Source organism: Entelurus aequoreus, linkage group LG13 (genome assembly GCF_033978785.1).
Source record: "Entelurus aequoreus isolate RoL-2023_Sb linkage group LG13, RoL_Eaeq_v1.1, whole genome shotgun sequence".
NCBI classification, from domain to species: Eukaryota; Metazoa; Chordata; class Actinopteri; order Syngnathiformes; family Syngnathidae; genus Entelurus; species Entelurus aequoreus.
In genome coordinates, this window is record NC_084743.1 from 51,592,985 (window position 1) to 51,611,248 (window position 18,264).

Sequence of the window (18,264 nt, forward strand, 5' to 3'; positions counted from 1 at the left end):
TTTTGTAATGTTCGTTAACTTGTTCAGACTTGTTGCCATTGGGCGGAGTGCTCTGTTCATGCTGTCTGATTAGAGCAGTTACTGCTAAAGACACAACAAACACAAGTGCCTCCATTTTGACAGTCTTCTGATCTGTCTATTTTCCAACACAGGTGGACAGCGCACTGCTTAAGGACCGTGGTAACCCACCGCCATGCCGTTCCCTTTTGGCAAGTCCCACAAGTCGCCCACAGACATTGTCAAGAACCTCAAGGACAACATGACGGTGCTTGAAAAGCACGACATCTCTGATAAAAAGGCTGAGAAGGTAGGGAGAATCTCACCTATTTTGTAATATTCTAGCTTTCCAGCACCACAGAAGTATTTTTGTGTAACTTCCTATTCAGGCCACAGAAGAAGTATCAAAGAGCCTGGTGGCCATGAAGGAGATCCTTTATGGAACGAACGAGAAAGAGCCCCAGACTGAAGCAGTGGCCCAGCTAGCCCAGGAGCTCTACAACAGTGGCTTGCTTAGCACACTGATTGCAGACTTGCAGCTCATCGACTTTGAGGTAGGAGATAGAGTAGCAAATACCCATGTATTGAGAACAAATCAGTCTTTGATATAAAACAATGTATTCAAAATGTAAAGTAGAACCATACATCAAGTTCCTGGTTGTAGACGGGTACGAGTTATTTGCATTTCATTTGGATTTTTGATGGGTACCGGTCATTGTCTGTAATGAACAGTGCCCTATAGAGGTAAGACATAAATGATCAATTCTCCGATGGATCACAATTAGAACGTAGGCGATTAATGAATCGACAGACGAACGTCCAAACATCGATTATTTATGTATTTAAAAGTAATACAGAATGTTCTAAAATGGGGCATTATAGTTCTATAAACCTTAGTTCTCTGTTTGGTTCTAACTAAGCAAGGGAGAGCTGTTAGCTAGCATTCTTTTAACGTTATGTGTTTGCTGGGTTAGCACGGAGGAGGAGATGACAAGCTATTAGGTATGTCTGGAGAAAAAAAATAATACATTTACATAAATATAAAAAAAAGTTATTGCCCCTTAAATCCTGTAAAAATGCAATAATTCATGGTGAACTTCTTCAATACAAAGTCAATGGAGTTTAAGATTTTAGATGTGACCTTTTTGTTAAAAAAAGTCATGCGTTTCTTAAGATTTACTCCATTTTAAAAAGGTTGGTGTCATTAGTAAGCCTGCTAAACAAAGAAATAGAAAAAAGAGATTTATTTTAATTGATTAAATTCATGAAATTATCGTTGGAAGTGACAGAATATTTGCGTAGACATGGGTGGTCAGACTCAACTTGTTAGTCACAAAACAAGCAGCCAGGCACTCGGCCGGCCAAAAAAAAGTAGTGTGCAAATCGATCAATTTAAAAGATATTTGGCAGACACCCAGATAAATGTGGAACTTATAACAAGGAACATTTTAGTCACCGTTGATTTTTTGCAGGGGAGCTTTGCCGAGTCTAAACTAGCCAAATTTTGTCAAAGCTCTGTGGCACGAGTACTTGTCCAATCCAAAAATGTTGATATTCTGAATAAACCAGTGTATTTGTTCTATGTCATGAATATTGGTGTATATTGGCAGTAAAAACAGCGCAAACACAGCTGAATTATGAAAACAGCGGTCTTGTCGCAATTCACTATTGTGCGATCAAACTTGACCACTGCGGAGAACCAGCCAGCGGTGAATACACACATACCTAAAGCAATGCTGGCCGCAGCGCTAAACCAGCATAAGTGTGAAGTAGTGAAACAAGAAAAGAAAAAATGCTTTGTACTCTTCAACAAAAGGCTAACAGGAACCGCGTTACAGCAAAGAGTAACCAGCGGAAATAAGCAACTGGAATAATATGTCAGGGGAGACAATAACATCCACGCAGTAAGCCAACATGTCTGTCAGCCATAGATATGATGAAGCAGATAGATGACATACGTCTTTGAGCCGCATGTTTATGGCGACTGAGGCCAAACTCAACATTCTGTGGTTTTAGAGCGCACAAAATTAAATCAAGGAGGCCTGCTCGCCAAGTGGGGCCTTTTATTTATTTGTTCACTTATCAGGCTAAGTCATTTGTCACGTATCTAGTCTTCTAAATATACTGTGTGTGTATATATATATATATATATATATATATATATATATATATATATATATATATATATATATATATATATATATATATATATATATATATATATATATATATATATATATATACATTTAGCTTATTTAAAACCCAAAATCAGTGAAGTTGTCACGTTGTGTTATTCGTAAATAAAAACAGAACACAATGATTTGCAAATCCTTTTCAACTTATATTCGATTGAATAGACTGCAAAGACAAGATATTTAATGTTCGAACTGAGAAACAATTTTTTTTTTGTTTCAAATAATCATTAACTTAGAATTTAAAGGCAGCAACACATTGCATAAAAGTAGGCACAGGGGCATTTTTAACACTGTGATACATGACCTTTCCTTTTAACAACACTCAGTAATCGTTTGGGAACTGAGGAGACCAATTTTTTAAGCTTTTCAGGTGGAATTCTTTCCCATTCTTGCTTGATGTACAGCTAAGTTGTTCAACAGTCCGGGGTCTCCGTTGTAGTATTATAGGCTTCATATTGCGCCACACATTTTCAATGGGAGACAGGTCTGGACTACAGGCAGGCCAGTCTAGTACCCGCACTCTTTTACTTTGAAGCCCCGCTGTTGTAACACGTGGCTTGGCATTGTCTTGCTGATATAAGCAGGGGCGTCCATGATAACGTTGCTTGGATGGCAACATATGTTGCTCCAAAACCTGTATGTACCTTTCAGCATTAATGGTGCCTTCACATATGTGTAAGTTACCCATGCTTTGGGCACTAATACACCCCCATACCATCACAGATGCTGGCTTTTGAACTTTGCACCTATAACAATCCGGATGGTTCTTTTCCTCTTTGTTCCGGAGGACACAACGTCCACAGTTTCCAAAAACAATTTGAAATGTGGACTCGTCAAACCACAGAACACTTTTCCACTTTGCATCAGTCCATCTTAGATGAGCTTGGGCCCAGCAAAGCCTGCAGTGTTTCTGGGTGTTGTTGATAAATGGCTTTCGCTTTGCAAAGTAGAGTTTTAACATGCACTTACAGATGTAGCGATGAACTGTAGTTACTGACAGTGGTTTTCTGAAGTGTTCCTGAGCCCATGTGGTGATATCCTTTACACACTGATGTCGCTTCTTGATGCAGTATCGCCTGAGGGATCAAAGGTCACGGGCATTCAATGTTAGTTTTCAGCCTTGCTGCTTACGTGCAGTGATTTCTCCAGATTCTCTGAACCTTTTGATGATATTATGGACCGTAGATGGTGAAATCCCTAAATTCCTTGCAATAGCTGGTTGAGAAATGTTGTTCTTAAACTGTTCGACAATTTGCTCACACATTTGTTCACAAAGTGGTGACACTCGCCCTATCATTGTTTGTGAATGAATGGAAGCTGCTTTTATACCCAATCATGGCACCCACCTGTTACCAATTAGCCTGTTCTCCTGTGGGATGTTCCTAATAAGTGTTTGATGAGCATTCCTCTACTTTCTCAGTCTTTTTTGCCACTTGTGCCAACTTTTTTGAAACATGTTGCAGGCCTCAAATTCCAAATGAGCTAATATTTGCAAAAAAATATGTTTTCCGGTTCGAACATTAAGTATTAGGTTTTGTATATGTATATACATATATATATTAGGGCTGCAACTAACGATTAATTTGATAATCGATTAATCTGTCGATTATTACTTCGATTAATCGATTAATAATCGGATAAAAGAGACAAACTACATTTCTATCCTTTCCAGTATTTTATTGGAAAAAAACAGCATACTGGCACCATACTTATTTTGATTATTGTTTCTCAGCTGTTTGTACATGTTGCAGTTTATAAATAAAGGTTTATTAAAAAAATAAAAAATTGCCTCTGCGCATAGCATAGATCCAACGAATCGATGACTAATATAATCGCCAACTATTTTTATAATCGATTTTAATCGATTAGTTGTTGCAGCCCTAATATATATATATTTATATATATATATATATATATTAGGGCTTCAAAATAGTTGGCGATTAATTTAGTCATCGATTCGTTGGATCCATGCTACGCGCATGCGCTGAGGCTACGTTTTTTATTATTATTTTTTTAAACCTTTATTTATAAACTGCAACATTTACAAACAGCTGAGAAACAATAATCAAAATAATAGGGGTGTAACGGTACGTGTATTTGTATCGAACCGTTTCGGTACGGGGGTTTCGGTTCGGTGCGGAGGTGTACCGAACGAGTTTCCACACGGACATATTAAGTAGCGTACTGCACGTTGTGTAAACAATACTCAAAATGTCGGACATTTGAAACATTTAAGAAACTCCGCCCTGACATCTCCGCAAAAGAGGACATGTCCGGTGAAAAGAGGACGTATGGTCAGTCTATCGTAGCCCGTTAGCTGCTAGCATGCTAGCAAAAGAGGACCTGCCCATACGTCCTCTTTTCACCGGACATGTCCTCATTTGCGGGGCTGTCCGGGTGGTATTTCTTAAATGCCTCAAATGTCCGGCATTTTGAGTTAGGGTTGCGTGTATTTTCAATGTACGTTCAGGGTTAAGAAGGTTAAAAACAAAACATACTGTGCGCGCAGCAGCATTCGTGAGGGAGGGGGAGAGACAGAGAGAGCGAGAGAGTTGTGATAAACGCACATGCGTCGTCAGGCTCTGCTTTTTATCGATAGATTTATCAGATTTAATTTTTTATTATCTATAGCAGGGGTGTCAAAAGTGTGCATTTTTGTAACATTTTCCTTGTTTTATTTGGCAAGTTGAAAGAACATGGCGCCAGTATGCTGTTTTTTTCAATAAAATACTGGAAAGGATAGCAATGTAGTTTGTCTCTTTTATCTGATTATTAATCGATTAATTATAGTAATAATCGACAGATAAACCAATTATCAAATAAATCGTTAGTTAGCCCTAATATATATATATATATATATATATATATATATATATATATATATATATATATATATATATATATATACGACACAAATAAATGTTTTTTACCACAACAAATATATTTTCCGATAGTGTTGAACATTTACTTGCATCTCAAAGTTATTTTCAGGTCGGACAAAAAAGGCAACCGTAAGTGAGAATGATGGTCTGAGTACCAATTGTATTGACCAATATTTTGGAAAATTATGAATACCTGAAAAATTGGCAACTTTTTTGGTTTGAAAATCAAGTAGTTTTTAATGTCCCGATTAAGATTAATTAATATGTTTGTGGTGGAATGGTTGAAATCAATTGAAAGATGCAGGAGAAGAAGGCAAAATAATATAAGACTGAAAATACTGTAAAATGATAAAATACTGTAAAACCAGTAATTTTGGGGAATGTTTGTTGAAAGAACAAACATTTTGACACTTGAACGGGATCAATCGGATGAGTAGTTTTAGAGTTATAGGCGGACGAAAAACGTTACTGAAGAATAATATTAATAATGCAGAATAATTCACACAATGATACAATGTAATACGTATGTTTGTATAATGGAATCATAGCTCCTGAATCATAATGGACCCAAAGATTCCCACCTGTAGTGCCCTATGTTAGAAGAATTGCCAGAAGATGGCGAATGATGCCTCAAAAAAATGGTGTAATGGTATATGTTTTCAGCTTTTGTCAAGAACCGCCACTAGATGGCAGAAGATACCGTAAAATAGTAATCCAAATTTGTTTCACTTTGAACCTTTGATTTGATTTGTGTGTTGGTTTTTGTTTACTAATAATTATTACCAGGATATCATGCTCAGAATGCAGGCATTATATTTTAAAAGGGTTGTAAATTTATTTGTGTGTTTTGACTCATGCCGAGGCAACGAATGGCAACTAAAACGTTGACACTCCATCTGTGTTGATGGGTAAACATAGCCAAGTGTCAAACCGCCCGCTGTTGCTTCCCCTGACTCATGCATTTATGTCATGATTAGTCGCAATATTGTGATCTGTCGCTTCCTCTTCCACCTTCCCACACCCTTCCCCTTATGGTTGAGACATGCGTATCACACTTCACATATTGCAAAATTTGGCTGTGTATGTTGGTATTTTGTGAATTGATGATTTAGCTTATTGTATTATCAACTCAATACATTGTAGAATTGGGAATTATGGCTCTTTCAAAGGAGCCAGATCTTGATGAACCAATTTTAAAATACAAAACAATGACTGGTGCGGTTAGGGGTGCCCCAATGCAATATTGATGTAGGTCCGATAGTATTATGTTTTTTTTTTTTAATAATATAATATAGTATCGGATGATATCGGCTTGCATATCAAATCTCCAAAAAAAACATTTACTTGTGCTAAGCTGGAAAGCCAATAAACATCTAATATCAAGTACACACACACGTTTGGTCTTGGCTTGTATTTTAGTGAAGTCATTTACAAAAGGTAAACATGGTAGGCTGTAGGCTACTAAGAGCTAGGAGCTACACAACCGCTTAGCACACAAGCTAGACATATGTAATATTTGTCCTTAATTGAACGATATTGCAGTCTAAACCGCGACATTTGTCGATATAAACAAGTAGCATATAATTATAGCTGCATATTACTTGCAGTTACAAATACTCCAAGAACAAAGCATGTAAGAAAGTATCTAGTAACAAACATGTCCGCAACATTCAACTAACTGCGTAACGTAATTAATTATAGTGACCACTAGGTGTCGCCAAAAATAAGTTACCATTCCAATTTAAAGACGGAATAAGTCTGTCATATGGTTAGTATTTTCACCTGATCAAGACCATTTTTGAGACTCTAAACTGCAAAATAAAAGAATGTTTGATTAGTGCTCACATCGTCTTAATATTAGTATTGGCCAATACCCAAAGCTCCAATATCGGTATCATACCAGGAATTAATAAGTTGTTTCGGGACACCCCTATTAGCAGTTATAAGATAAGATTTGGATCATATAATAATGAATGTTTTTAAATAATATAAAAATTCGAACCAATATGTACTCTATTTGAGGGAATCATTCCGAAACGTTAATAATTTAATTTGGCTTATGTTTTCATTGTAAACATTCCATAAGGTGGTGCCATATCTCATCCTAAATCACTGTTTACAAATGTCCCTCGTGTAAAAAAGGACACAAAAATATATCAATACTAATAAAAAATGTATTTTTGTAAATTAGATTAAATTATAAATGAAAGTAGAATACTATTTAGGACTAAAGAAAAATATGATTGCAAAATTGTACTACTCTAACTCCTGAACTACTTTGCAAATCTACCTCTGAACAATTGACCAGAAAAATTAGTAGAAATTTTGCTACGATTCCAATTTGTAATAAAAATGACTCGCAACTGCGAATCAGTTCTTATCGTTCACTTAAAAGAGCCGTTCAAAAGACTTCACTTGACGTCCCATCTCTAATACATTGTTGGTTCTGGAGTGTATTTTGTCTGTATTATCAACTGGAGTGTACATCAACTTGACTTGTTTAACCAAACATTGATGTCTTTTTTGGGTTATCGTAGGGCAAGAAAGATGTAGCTCAGATCTTCAACAACATCCTGAGGCGTCAGATTGGCACTCGGACACCAACGGTGGAGTACCTCTGCACCCAGCAGAATATACTCTTCATGTTACTTAAAGGGTAGGAGACCTCTTCACACATAATATACTCTAGTATGACAAACACACACACACACACACAATTACATGTGTAATGTGCATTGAAAGGCATATTATGAAGAAACAAAATCAGTTAAATATTAAAAAATAGGGCCTTTATTGATTTGATTTAGTTTTTCTAGTGTGAAATGATTGTACAAAGTACGTCTTGGATGGTTTTCAATAAACAAGAATTGGGTTGAGCAGTGTGAATGGATTTTCTATTTTAATTAGATATACGCAAACATTAAGACTGTACAAAAATAAATGAGTCCACAAAATGATGAATTTCACTTAAAATGCTTAAGCATTAAACATTTCAGTATTCTTGATTAATAATGTGACTCATTGTCAACGTGCTGTCCTTCTGTTTTTTTATTGGTTCGTCAGAAGTTTAACAGAAACAAGGGGGTGCGTGAGCTCAAAAATGTTGGGGGTCTCTGCAGAAAAATTGTCGTTTGTGTAGTTTGCAACAGCGACAACCGTATCATTGGAAATAAAATAATTTTACAATCACGTGTTTTTATCTTAGCGTTAATCATTTGTCAATTGCTGCTCTGTGCAGGTACGAGTCTCCGGAGATCGCCCTCAACTGTGGGATAATGTTGAGGGAGTGCATCCGACATGAACCTTTGGCAAAAATTACACTGTCGTCAGAGCAGTTTTACGACTTCTTCAGATATGTGGAGATGTCTACGTTTGACATTGCCTCAGATGCATTCGCCACTTTCAAAGTAAGTGAGCTCTGTTTGGCCTATCTGTTTGCATACATCCACATATAGGAAAGTACCATTAACAAATATATACATGAAAAAAGCACCAGCATTGTAGCAGTACAATAGACAATCACTCTTATTTGCGGGAAATGTAAACCTATAGAAATGTGTAATGTTTCAGAGTCAGACTATCGACATCACAAAACCTTTCATTAACAGGGCCTCAGCTTAAAGTACCAGTAGAGTGGAAAAACATGTTGTCTCTACATTGAAGCTATGATCATACATATTTGATGTATGACAGAGAAGACTTCCAAAGTTTGAGAGTAAATAAATATATGACCAAAAGAGCATCAATCTCACAGAGATTCCAGAGCCATTTTGAGAGATAATGAGGAACCAGTCACCTGATCGCGTGACGTAGAGGTAGGAATCGCAGATCCCTTCCCCACCAACAACAATGCAAATCATGCAGACTTTGTGAGAGCCAACAACGATTACTTTGGGAAAAATTATGATCCACAAACTTATATTGTTGATACTGAATATAGGGAGGATGAGTTACAAGTTTTGGAAGCTCTGCAAAAGAGATTCAGCTTTAGTGAAACACTAAGCATCGTGCGGCAGTATTGCTAAGTGCTAAACAAGAAATACAAACTATAAACATAATAAAACGATAGCTTACTGTACAATGTCTTTTATTACTTCGATGACGACTGATAGGATGTCCCTATCTTCCCTTTTATGTGAAATATTAATGAAGATGCACCGTCTTCGGTTGTGTGTGTTTGTCTCCATCTCCAGGTATGAATTGAATGTCACATATGAACAGCTTCTAGATTCAAGGCTAAATCCTCCTATTATCCAGATGAGAAGCATGATTTATGATCTAAAATAATTTTGACGAGCTGAGACACGATGATGCGGGAGCAGCAGGACATGGCGGCCAGCTAACAGTACAGCAGCAGAGGTCTACTTAGCTGTGTGCTATCAATCCGCCCCTAAAAAATAGTTTGTCTGCGTTAGCCCTTATAATGACAACATCGCTAATATCTATTTAATATTCAGGTCACGATATGTATATAGGGTATTGTTGGCGGTTTTGGGTGGTTATTTTGAGGGGTTTGTGGGCGGAATAGAGAGCCCCCCATTGACGGACTATTTATTTATTTACGACTTAGAATGTATAAAAAACAAAAACATATGTGTTCATGTCTCATATAGGGATTGTGAATGATAGACTGCACATCTCTCTAAGATTTGTATATTTCCAGTTTGACTGATCTGATAATATGAGTGCAGAAGAGCTAATCCAGTGACGTCAAACTATTACCGAAGACGTTTGGAGCAGAATACTCAAAATGGCTGACTGAATTTGTGGCATTTTGTGATGTTTAGATGGTATTTTCACATACTTTGTGGATTGTAAATACAGTTGGATATGGTTTAATTGATACAATGAAACACAATTACGGTAAGCATATAAAGTCAACTTGTTTTTCCATTCTACTGGTACTTAAAAAAACTCCCACATTTTTGTACTTTCATCCACTTGTGTACTGAAATGCATCATAAAATATACTTTTAAGTAAATGTTTTCATGAGATTCTTGATGCCCGGCTTTCTTTCTAGTTATTAAAATGTGCTGTGCACCTCTCCCCCCAATTCTAGGACCTCCTCACAAGACACAAGCTACTGAGTGCAGAGTTTCTGGAGCAACATTACGAAAGAGTAAGTGCACTATGGAGCTTGTCTGTCCGGTATTCATGAATTTGACCCACAGGTTCTTTAAGCATGTTACTCTGCCTTCTCTGAATGTTGGTACTTTGTTTGCCAGATAGGTAAACAATCCTTTTATTTAGGAGAAAAAGAAACTTCCAAGCTGAGGTTGTTTATTGATTGCCTCCAAATGAAATTACTGTAAAAATTAGCACATATAAACAGTAACTGCAGGGTTTTAAAAAGTCTTAAATTTTACTTGTTGAAAACTGCAGAGACCCTGATAAAGGTACATTAACATACACTTGCAAAAGCATGGAAGAAACATGTTTAATCCACAATACAGCATGAAATGAACTGAAATAAAATATGATATGAAACCATATGGTAAAGAAGTTGGCACTTACGCCGGTAGTTTAATGCTAACATACAGTATAATTGACGATCCCATTGACAGGCTGACAAAAATTTGCATTGCAGTCTTTTTAAACTGTTAAAAACATTTGACCAATACGATTTTTAGGGCACAAAACTACTTACAGGCATATATTGTAATAATTCGAAGAATTTATTTTGACCAATATGTTTATACAAAATAATTAACAATACTCAAACAAAAAAAACAACATACATACAGTATTTGTGGAAGTGACGATATGACTGCTGACTTAATACTACACTAGTATATACTATACTGTTGCATCAAAACTCAAACTTTACTTCTCAAACTAATACCATAACCAATATGTGTAACAACTGCCAGGAAGAAAGCAGCATGTTAATTAGAGATGCTTAGTCAGTCATTTTTCTGAAATTGTTTTACTTTTCATGAGCTCAGTTTAACATGAAGTAGCTGATAGTCTTTGTGAGAAAAGGAGTATGTTTTGTCATTGTGGTAACACTTTAGATGCCTTTTTTTGGAGGAAACTCAACAACCGCTTCTGTTCTGTTTTTCTCCTCACTGTAGTTCTTTAGTGAATATGAGAAGTTGCTCCACTCTGAAAACTATGTGACAAAAAGGCAGTCTCTAAAGGTAAGATCTACGATATACAGGTTTGACAGAGCTCTTTACAGTTTGCAAGTGTTAGGTTTCTCTGAACCATCCAGTCATCCTGTTGTGATCAACCATGCCATCCTTTATGCTTATAATTGTCAGTCTATCTGACGTTAAAATTACTGAACTAATATTTATTGTTTTCTCCTTCTGTAATGGCAGTTACTGGGCGAGTTGCTCCTTGACCGGCACAACTTCACCATCATGACAAAGTACATCAGCAAGCCAGAAAATCTCAAGCTCATGATGAATTTGCTACGTGACAAGAGCCGCAACATCCAGTTTGAGGCATTTCATGTTTTTAAGGTAAAGTACATATGTAGAAGTAAATACAGTAGTCCATTATTCTTATCTATTTTTGTTGTTTAAGTCTCCTTTTTACAGTACAGTGGAACCCGTTTAAATTATGCTTAAGTCAACCAACTCAACAAGTCCTGGTCTTGCCGTGTTATATTATTTAAAGTACCAAAGTCAGTACTTTTTATAGGTACCAACCAAATCCCGTCAGTACGACCGGGTACTGATTCACTTAAAATAAAAAATCTAATTTAAATCCATACCTGACATAATTTCCGGTTGCAGACTTGGCACCGACTCAAGCAACTGGCGGATATATATAGGCAGTCAAGCATTCAGAGCGGACTAAGCTGGACTTCCTCTAAGTAGTGTTACAATTTTCCATACCAAGAAAGAAAGAGAAGGCGCTCAAAAGTACAGTAAGGCTTTACTTTTGAAAATGCACTAACTTGATGCTAATTTACATTAAATATGCTATAGACATGCTATGGATTACCATTAGCTATTTTACTTGACAATTTCAACAACTCTACATTTGGTAATCAAAACTATAACTTAGACGCACGTTACAATCAAACAGCTGGTATGTAATACATGCAATACCTAGTTCAAACACTTTGTTGGCCTTAACAAGTAAAAGACTGGCACATTCAACTTAATGGCAAAGACTACATCCTGGCTAAGGCAGCACACGGTAGACGAGTCTAGGAATTGCAACAGCATGCAAAGTCCACTATATAATACTTGCAAATGAGACTCAGAAGTGTAAGAAAGCATACCGCTGCCCAGCAACTTGAGGGTTTCTGGTTCGAATCCAGCTTCTGCCATCCTAGTCGCGGCCGTTGTGTTCTTGGGCAGTGCCGCTCACACTGGTGTATGAATCTGAATGAACATGGGTGGTGGTTGGAAAGGCCGTCAAATCAATGTGTGAATGTGGGGTGAATAAATGATGGTTTCTCAGTTCCCACTGTAAAGCGCTTTGAGTGTCTAGAAAAGCACTATATAAATCTAATACATTATTATTGTTATTATTATTATATCAACTTTATGGCAAAGACCACTTTCTGACTAAGCAGCACACCGTAGTCTATACATTACTGCCATCTAACGTCTTGGAAATGGAACTGCATGCAAAGTCTACTATTATAGTACTTGCAAATGAGACTCGGAGGTGTAAGAAAACAAGATTTTGCACAAACACAGAAGTATCAAAAATGTATATTGTTGAGTACCAGTATAGATTCCCAGGTCTAGGGAATTGGTTTTGTATCGATTTATTGTGAAAGGTATTCACTCCTACTAAAAACTGCCTGCTTAAGTTCATGTTGACATACATAGTCCACCGCTTTTCTCAACATAGTCAGAGACCTAGAGCAGTCATTTCGATGAAAATACTACATTGATGTCGACATATGTTGTGATATTGTTAAAGTCCTTATTATTGCTAAGCAGTGTGCCACAACATAATTGATTTGTTTTTTTACAACATGTACAAAAGCTTTGTATGACAGAAATACAAGGAAAGTACCGCAGCAGCGCTGTTCGATTAGTGTATAAAGTATGGTAGAATGACGATGAGGTAGGATGATGCACAAATCAGCCTTTTATTGGCGTATACCAAACAGCACTGTACATCTACAACAAGACACATTTTCATGTAGCAAATCCGGCTCGTCAACTGTTATTTTTTTTCTGTAGGATTGGCTCTAACTTGCAGGAAACGCGACTCCCCCCTGTAACCCAATCCCTGAGTCACAGCACAGAACTTCTCACACAACATCCTGTGGCTACAATATCATATGAAAACAGAAGTACCTTGTTAGCAAACTGCTGTGGGTTAATGAAATCCTTTATTCTCTTGTTCTCCTTATGTCTCCGGCCAAAGTCACAAGTACATGCGCAAACAATGGTTAGTTTCGGTTTCAATTTTGGTTATGTCGACATCAGTCAGCCCGTCCGAGGGGCATCGAAACAAGCGGGTTCCACTGTACAAGCTCAGATCCTGTGGTGGTTGCCACAAAGTTAACTGCATGTTTGCCTCAATTGTTTTAAAATGTGTTTAATAACAATCTAAGTCAACTAGGGCTGCACAATTGCTCAATTTTAATCGGATGAATTCATTATGACAAAAAAGTTTGTTAAATTGATGTTCCTGTCTAAAGCTAGGCTCCTCCTTCTAGAGCGTTCTCCACTCCAATCTACACAGACATCTGGTGCTCAAGACACACATGCACACACATCAGTGTTTCTCATCCACTTATTTATTTCAGGTTTCAAATAAATGAATAAATTCAGATTTGGCGCTTCCAGGTTGGTCCTGGCTCATACACAAATTACTATGAAATGTGGCGGGTGTATAAGAAATCCGCTGCACAACACACCTGCAATGCCAGAGAAGATGCAGCAGAAGGGTTCTGTGGTGCGAATTTTTGCGACTTTGACACTGTATTTAGCGTAGTGAGGTGTATTAAAAGTGAAAGGAGTTTTGCGTTGTGCATTTATTTGGTAATCGAATGCAAGCGGTCACAAATTGACTATATGCCGGTTGAGTGGAGATCCATCTCCATAGGTCCAGAGAGCGAGCAGAATGTTTGTTGCTTGTTTTGATAACACAGGAATGCTTTATTTACAACTCTGCTGGGTACTTATACTCACTCTTCGCTTGTACCTCCGCTAGTACTCTAGTCCAGGGGTTCTTAACTTATTTGACATCTGGGCCCAGATTTTCCACTACAGAGGGGCCATGGGGCCCACTCAAATATTAACACTGAATTAATAATCTTACTCCTGACTTTAGTTATATTAAATATTTATATCTATCCATTTTACAGTTAACAACCTTGTCAAATGAAATGAAACCATGTGTTAATCACAGAGATTATTTATTTAACACATAAACCTTGTGTTTGTGTCAGACTGATAAAGTACCAACCAAAATGTGTTTGACTAAACTGACAATAAAATTAAAGTTCAAATGAAAATACAGCTTCACCACTTCAGTCATATTTTTTGCGCTTAAGAAACTTCTGACTGACTTTTCCTCTCGACTTCTTTTATTTGTTTGAGATTGTCATTACTGCCACAAGTGGTGGAAAAGTGCATTTCAACCGAGTCCATACAGACCACAGCTGAGAAACAGATATTTTTTGGGTGCTCGTGGTCCAACAATGGGCCCTATGGTTAAGAAACTCTGCTCTAGTCTATTGCTGCGTTCCATTTACCTCGGAAGTTGTGAGTATTCCAGTTACGAGGCCGGAAATCAAGATGGCCACATCCACGAAAGCTATGTTTTCTATTTACATAAACAATTTATGGGACAATATGCACTCTTTCTGCAACTTTAAAACATGGTGGATGAAGAGGAAACAGGCGCTATTGCTAGCAATTTAGAACATATACCCCACATGAAATAAAGGTAGTTTACACTACAGTGACTTTACCATATAAAATGTCCATATGCATATGGCTGATTAACTGTGACAAAAACTAATCAGAAGTACTAATAACGGCTATTATAGATGCGGACATCATTGTTTACATCCAGCCATCTGTGAAACAAACTCGGGGTGGATGTCGGAAATTCCGACGATGAACTCGAAAATTCTGGCTTCCCAGTGCAAATGGAATGCACCATGTACTTCTGGTTCCACTCTACCGCGAAGACTTCTGGGTAGTGTAGTTACTTTACATAATGAATACGCTAAAATGTTAATACAAATAATGAATAAAAACACAAAGATGTGTCTTAAAAGAAATGTATAATGCCTTTTTATTAGCATGATGACAGCAGCAACCCTCACCTTTCTGTTGTCTTTGGTAGTTTTTACCAAAAAAGTCATACCGTATTTTTCGGACTATAAGTCGCTCCGAAGTATAAGTCGCACCGGCCGAAAATGCACAATAAAGAAGGAAAAAAACATATATACGTCGCACTGGAGTATAAGTCGCATTTTTGGGGGAAATGTATTTGATAAAACCCAACACCAAGAATAGACATTTGAAAGGCAATTTAAAATAAATAAAGAATAGTGAACAACAGGCTGCATAAGTGTACGTTATATGACGCATAAATAACCAACTGAGAACGTGCCTGGTATGTTAACGTAACGTATTATGGTAAGAGTCATTCAATTAACTATAACATATAGAACATGCTATACGTTTACCAAACAATCTGTCACTCCCGATCGCTAAATCCGATGAAATATTCCTCCCCGGTGTCGCCTCTGGTATGCGCCTTTTCCTTTTTCTGCTGCTCGATTGCCGTTCTCTGCTGCATATTTCACTACGTCCAGCTTGTAATCTGCAGTATATGATTTCTTTTTCGGTGCCATTTTAGTTCAGCCCTTCTCAGTTTTTCTAAGTTACCGCCATTGTTGATGTGATCCATTTTAATAGCTACGGCAGTGGCATATAGCAGGTAGCATCTCATGACCTACAATGCACTTCTGCCATGACATGTGAGTGACGATTGCTGACGTGTGTGTGACGATTGCTGCCATTTGCTTCGTCTCTTACGCGAATGAGATAAATAATATTATTTGATATTTTACGGTAATGTGTTAATAATTTCACACATAAGTCGCTCCTGAGTATATGTCGCACCCACGGCCAAACTATGAAAAAAACTGCGATTTATAATCCGAAAAAAACGGTAATCGAAAGTCGAGTTTTCCAATTTCGAAAGTTGGCAATTTATTTTTGCCGAAAATTGTGCAGCCCTAAAATTAACATTTGAATCACTTATTATGCCCGTTTTTAGAGGCCACCGCTATTTATAACTGTTACTAAAAGGAACTTAGCAGTCACATAGACACTAATGGGACGCACACATCACACACTTCAATGTCATTTTTTCTCCCGCTTCCTGTACCAGGTGTTTGTGGCCAACCCCAACAAGACGCAGCCCATCCTCGACATCCTACTGAAGAATCAGAGCAAACTAATCGAGTTCCTCAGCAAGTTCCAGAACGACAGAACAGAGGACGAACAGTTCAACGATGAAAAGACTTACCTGGTCAAACAGATTAGGGACCTCAAGAGGCCCGCCACCCAGGAGGCTTGACGGGTGGCGGCCGAGCGAGGAGGGCGCAGCCAACAATTTCTTGACAGCCTAATGGCCTAACGCCTGCTTAACAGACCCATCAGTTGCTGCTCTTCTGGTTTCTGAGCAAAGAATTCAGGAAAAAAACAAAACAAAGAAAATCCCTATACCATTTCAAGTTGTCGGGGGGATGCCAGAACATCTGTGATTTTCTTTCGTTTTAGTGCGTTTGTTGAAAAGAAAACAATAGATGCTGCTGCTTTCATGCACCTTCGACTATGTACGGTCCATTGATAACACACTAGTCCACCCTAAATAAATCCACTTATAAGGCAGGCTCACAGGAAGTAAACATATCAACGCACATAAGAACGTGCTCGCAACCCTTGGATGATTTCAGAACGGTACGAGCGGCGCGGGCGTGTTTTGCTGCATGCCTGGGAAAAAGGGCGACTGACTGGCGTCCGCACCTGATAGCGGCGCCGCCGCGTTCGGCGACCAGACTGTGAAATGCACGATGCATCAATGCCTTGATCCAAAACAGCAGCGGCGGCTCATTGTGCTGACGTGTGGAGTGGGTGGGGGGGACTCTCAGATGCCATGACACAGCACTTTTGAGCTGCTGTGCTCCGCTCATGACTCAGCACTGAAGATACACGAAGGGCGGGATGCAACTAATGAAAATCCCCAAGTCCTCCCTTTATTCTTTTCCAAGGCTGGGAGAGCATGTACATATGCCTTTTTTTGTTGCTGCTTTGTAGATTGTTTAACATAGGATTGTATTATATGTATTGACTTTAAACATCACATTTCTGGTTCATGGTAATCAAATTACTTTCTAAACCTTAAGAGATTAGAACATGTTTTTACATTTCATTTTATTGCTTGGTTTCTTGTACATAACTTTTAAAGGGGCAGCTCACAGTTATCTTTATGATATGAATACAAAGTGGTGTTATCAGAAAGGGATGTCTTTATGTGAGAAGAGGAAGGTTGGGATTGGCAGCAGGTTCATTCAAAGCCAACTCTGCCAATGGAAGAAACAGATTTGTGTTTTCCACCTTTCATTATTGCTTCATATTTGCTTGTTTCCCTGGGAAGGGTTGTCATGGTAAACGCAGGAGCAGTGCGCCTCATTTCATTCTTACGTTGGGAGTCTTGATGGTTTCAAAATTCCAGTACAATTACGAGTGTCAAGCAGACTACTTTGGGACGTGATGGTATATTCTTACATGAACGGAATTGCAGTGAGTTTGACAGTCCACGTAAGGGTAATTATTTATGTATTCAAACGGGTAATATAGACCAGTCTCACGTAGCCCACAGCTCCCCCGTGCATGTCCCTACACTGGCTGCTGTGCATGATGCTGTACTAACGACGTTGTACTGGAATTGTTCATTTTAACAACATCCAAACGTCGCCGTCGACTCTTTGCAGCTTGTACGCAGCTCTTGACACCAGTTTCGGCGTAAAACGTTTGGGTGCTTTTGGGAAGAAGTGTCAAAAGGCCTGAGCCCTATGAGTCAAATAAAAAAAAAAAAAGGTTTGAAAATAATTGAAGCTGGTCATTTTCTTCTTAAATCAAAACAAACAAAAAATACCACTACATCCGGGGTGACCAAACTTTTTGCCTGTAAGGGCCAAAGTGAAAACAAACTGTGATTTTTACCATCAACAGCACCACAA

At 38.0% G+C, this 18,264-nt stretch overlaps 1 protein-coding gene across 2 annotated transcripts in view; it reads left to right on the top strand.

The window, feature by feature from the left end:
- Positions 1-18,126, top strand: part of LOC133663894 (calcium-binding protein 39) — a 29,528-nt gene extending 11,402 nt beyond the window's left edge. The window contains exons 2-9 of one of the 2 annotated variants that reach the window (XM_062068617.1): positions 153-307; positions 387-551; positions 7,612-7,730; positions 8,313-8,481; positions 10,135-10,194; positions 11,150-11,215; positions 11,399-11,542; positions 16,410-18,126. In XM_062068617.1, the coding sequence (XP_061924601.1) occupies positions 194-307; positions 387-551; positions 7,612-7,730; positions 8,313-8,481; positions 10,135-10,194; positions 11,150-11,215; positions 11,399-11,542; positions 16,410-16,598 (1,026 nt within the window). In that variant the 5' untranslated portion in view covers positions 153-193 and the 3' untranslated portion in view covers positions 16,599-18,126. The remainder of the gene's footprint in view (positions 1-152; positions 308-386; positions 552-7,611; positions 7,731-8,312; positions 8,482-10,134; positions 10,195-11,149; positions 11,216-11,398; positions 11,543-16,409) is intronic. The other variant, XM_062068616.1, reaches the window with a different exon arrangement.
- Positions 18,127-18,264: the final 138 nt, after the last annotated feature.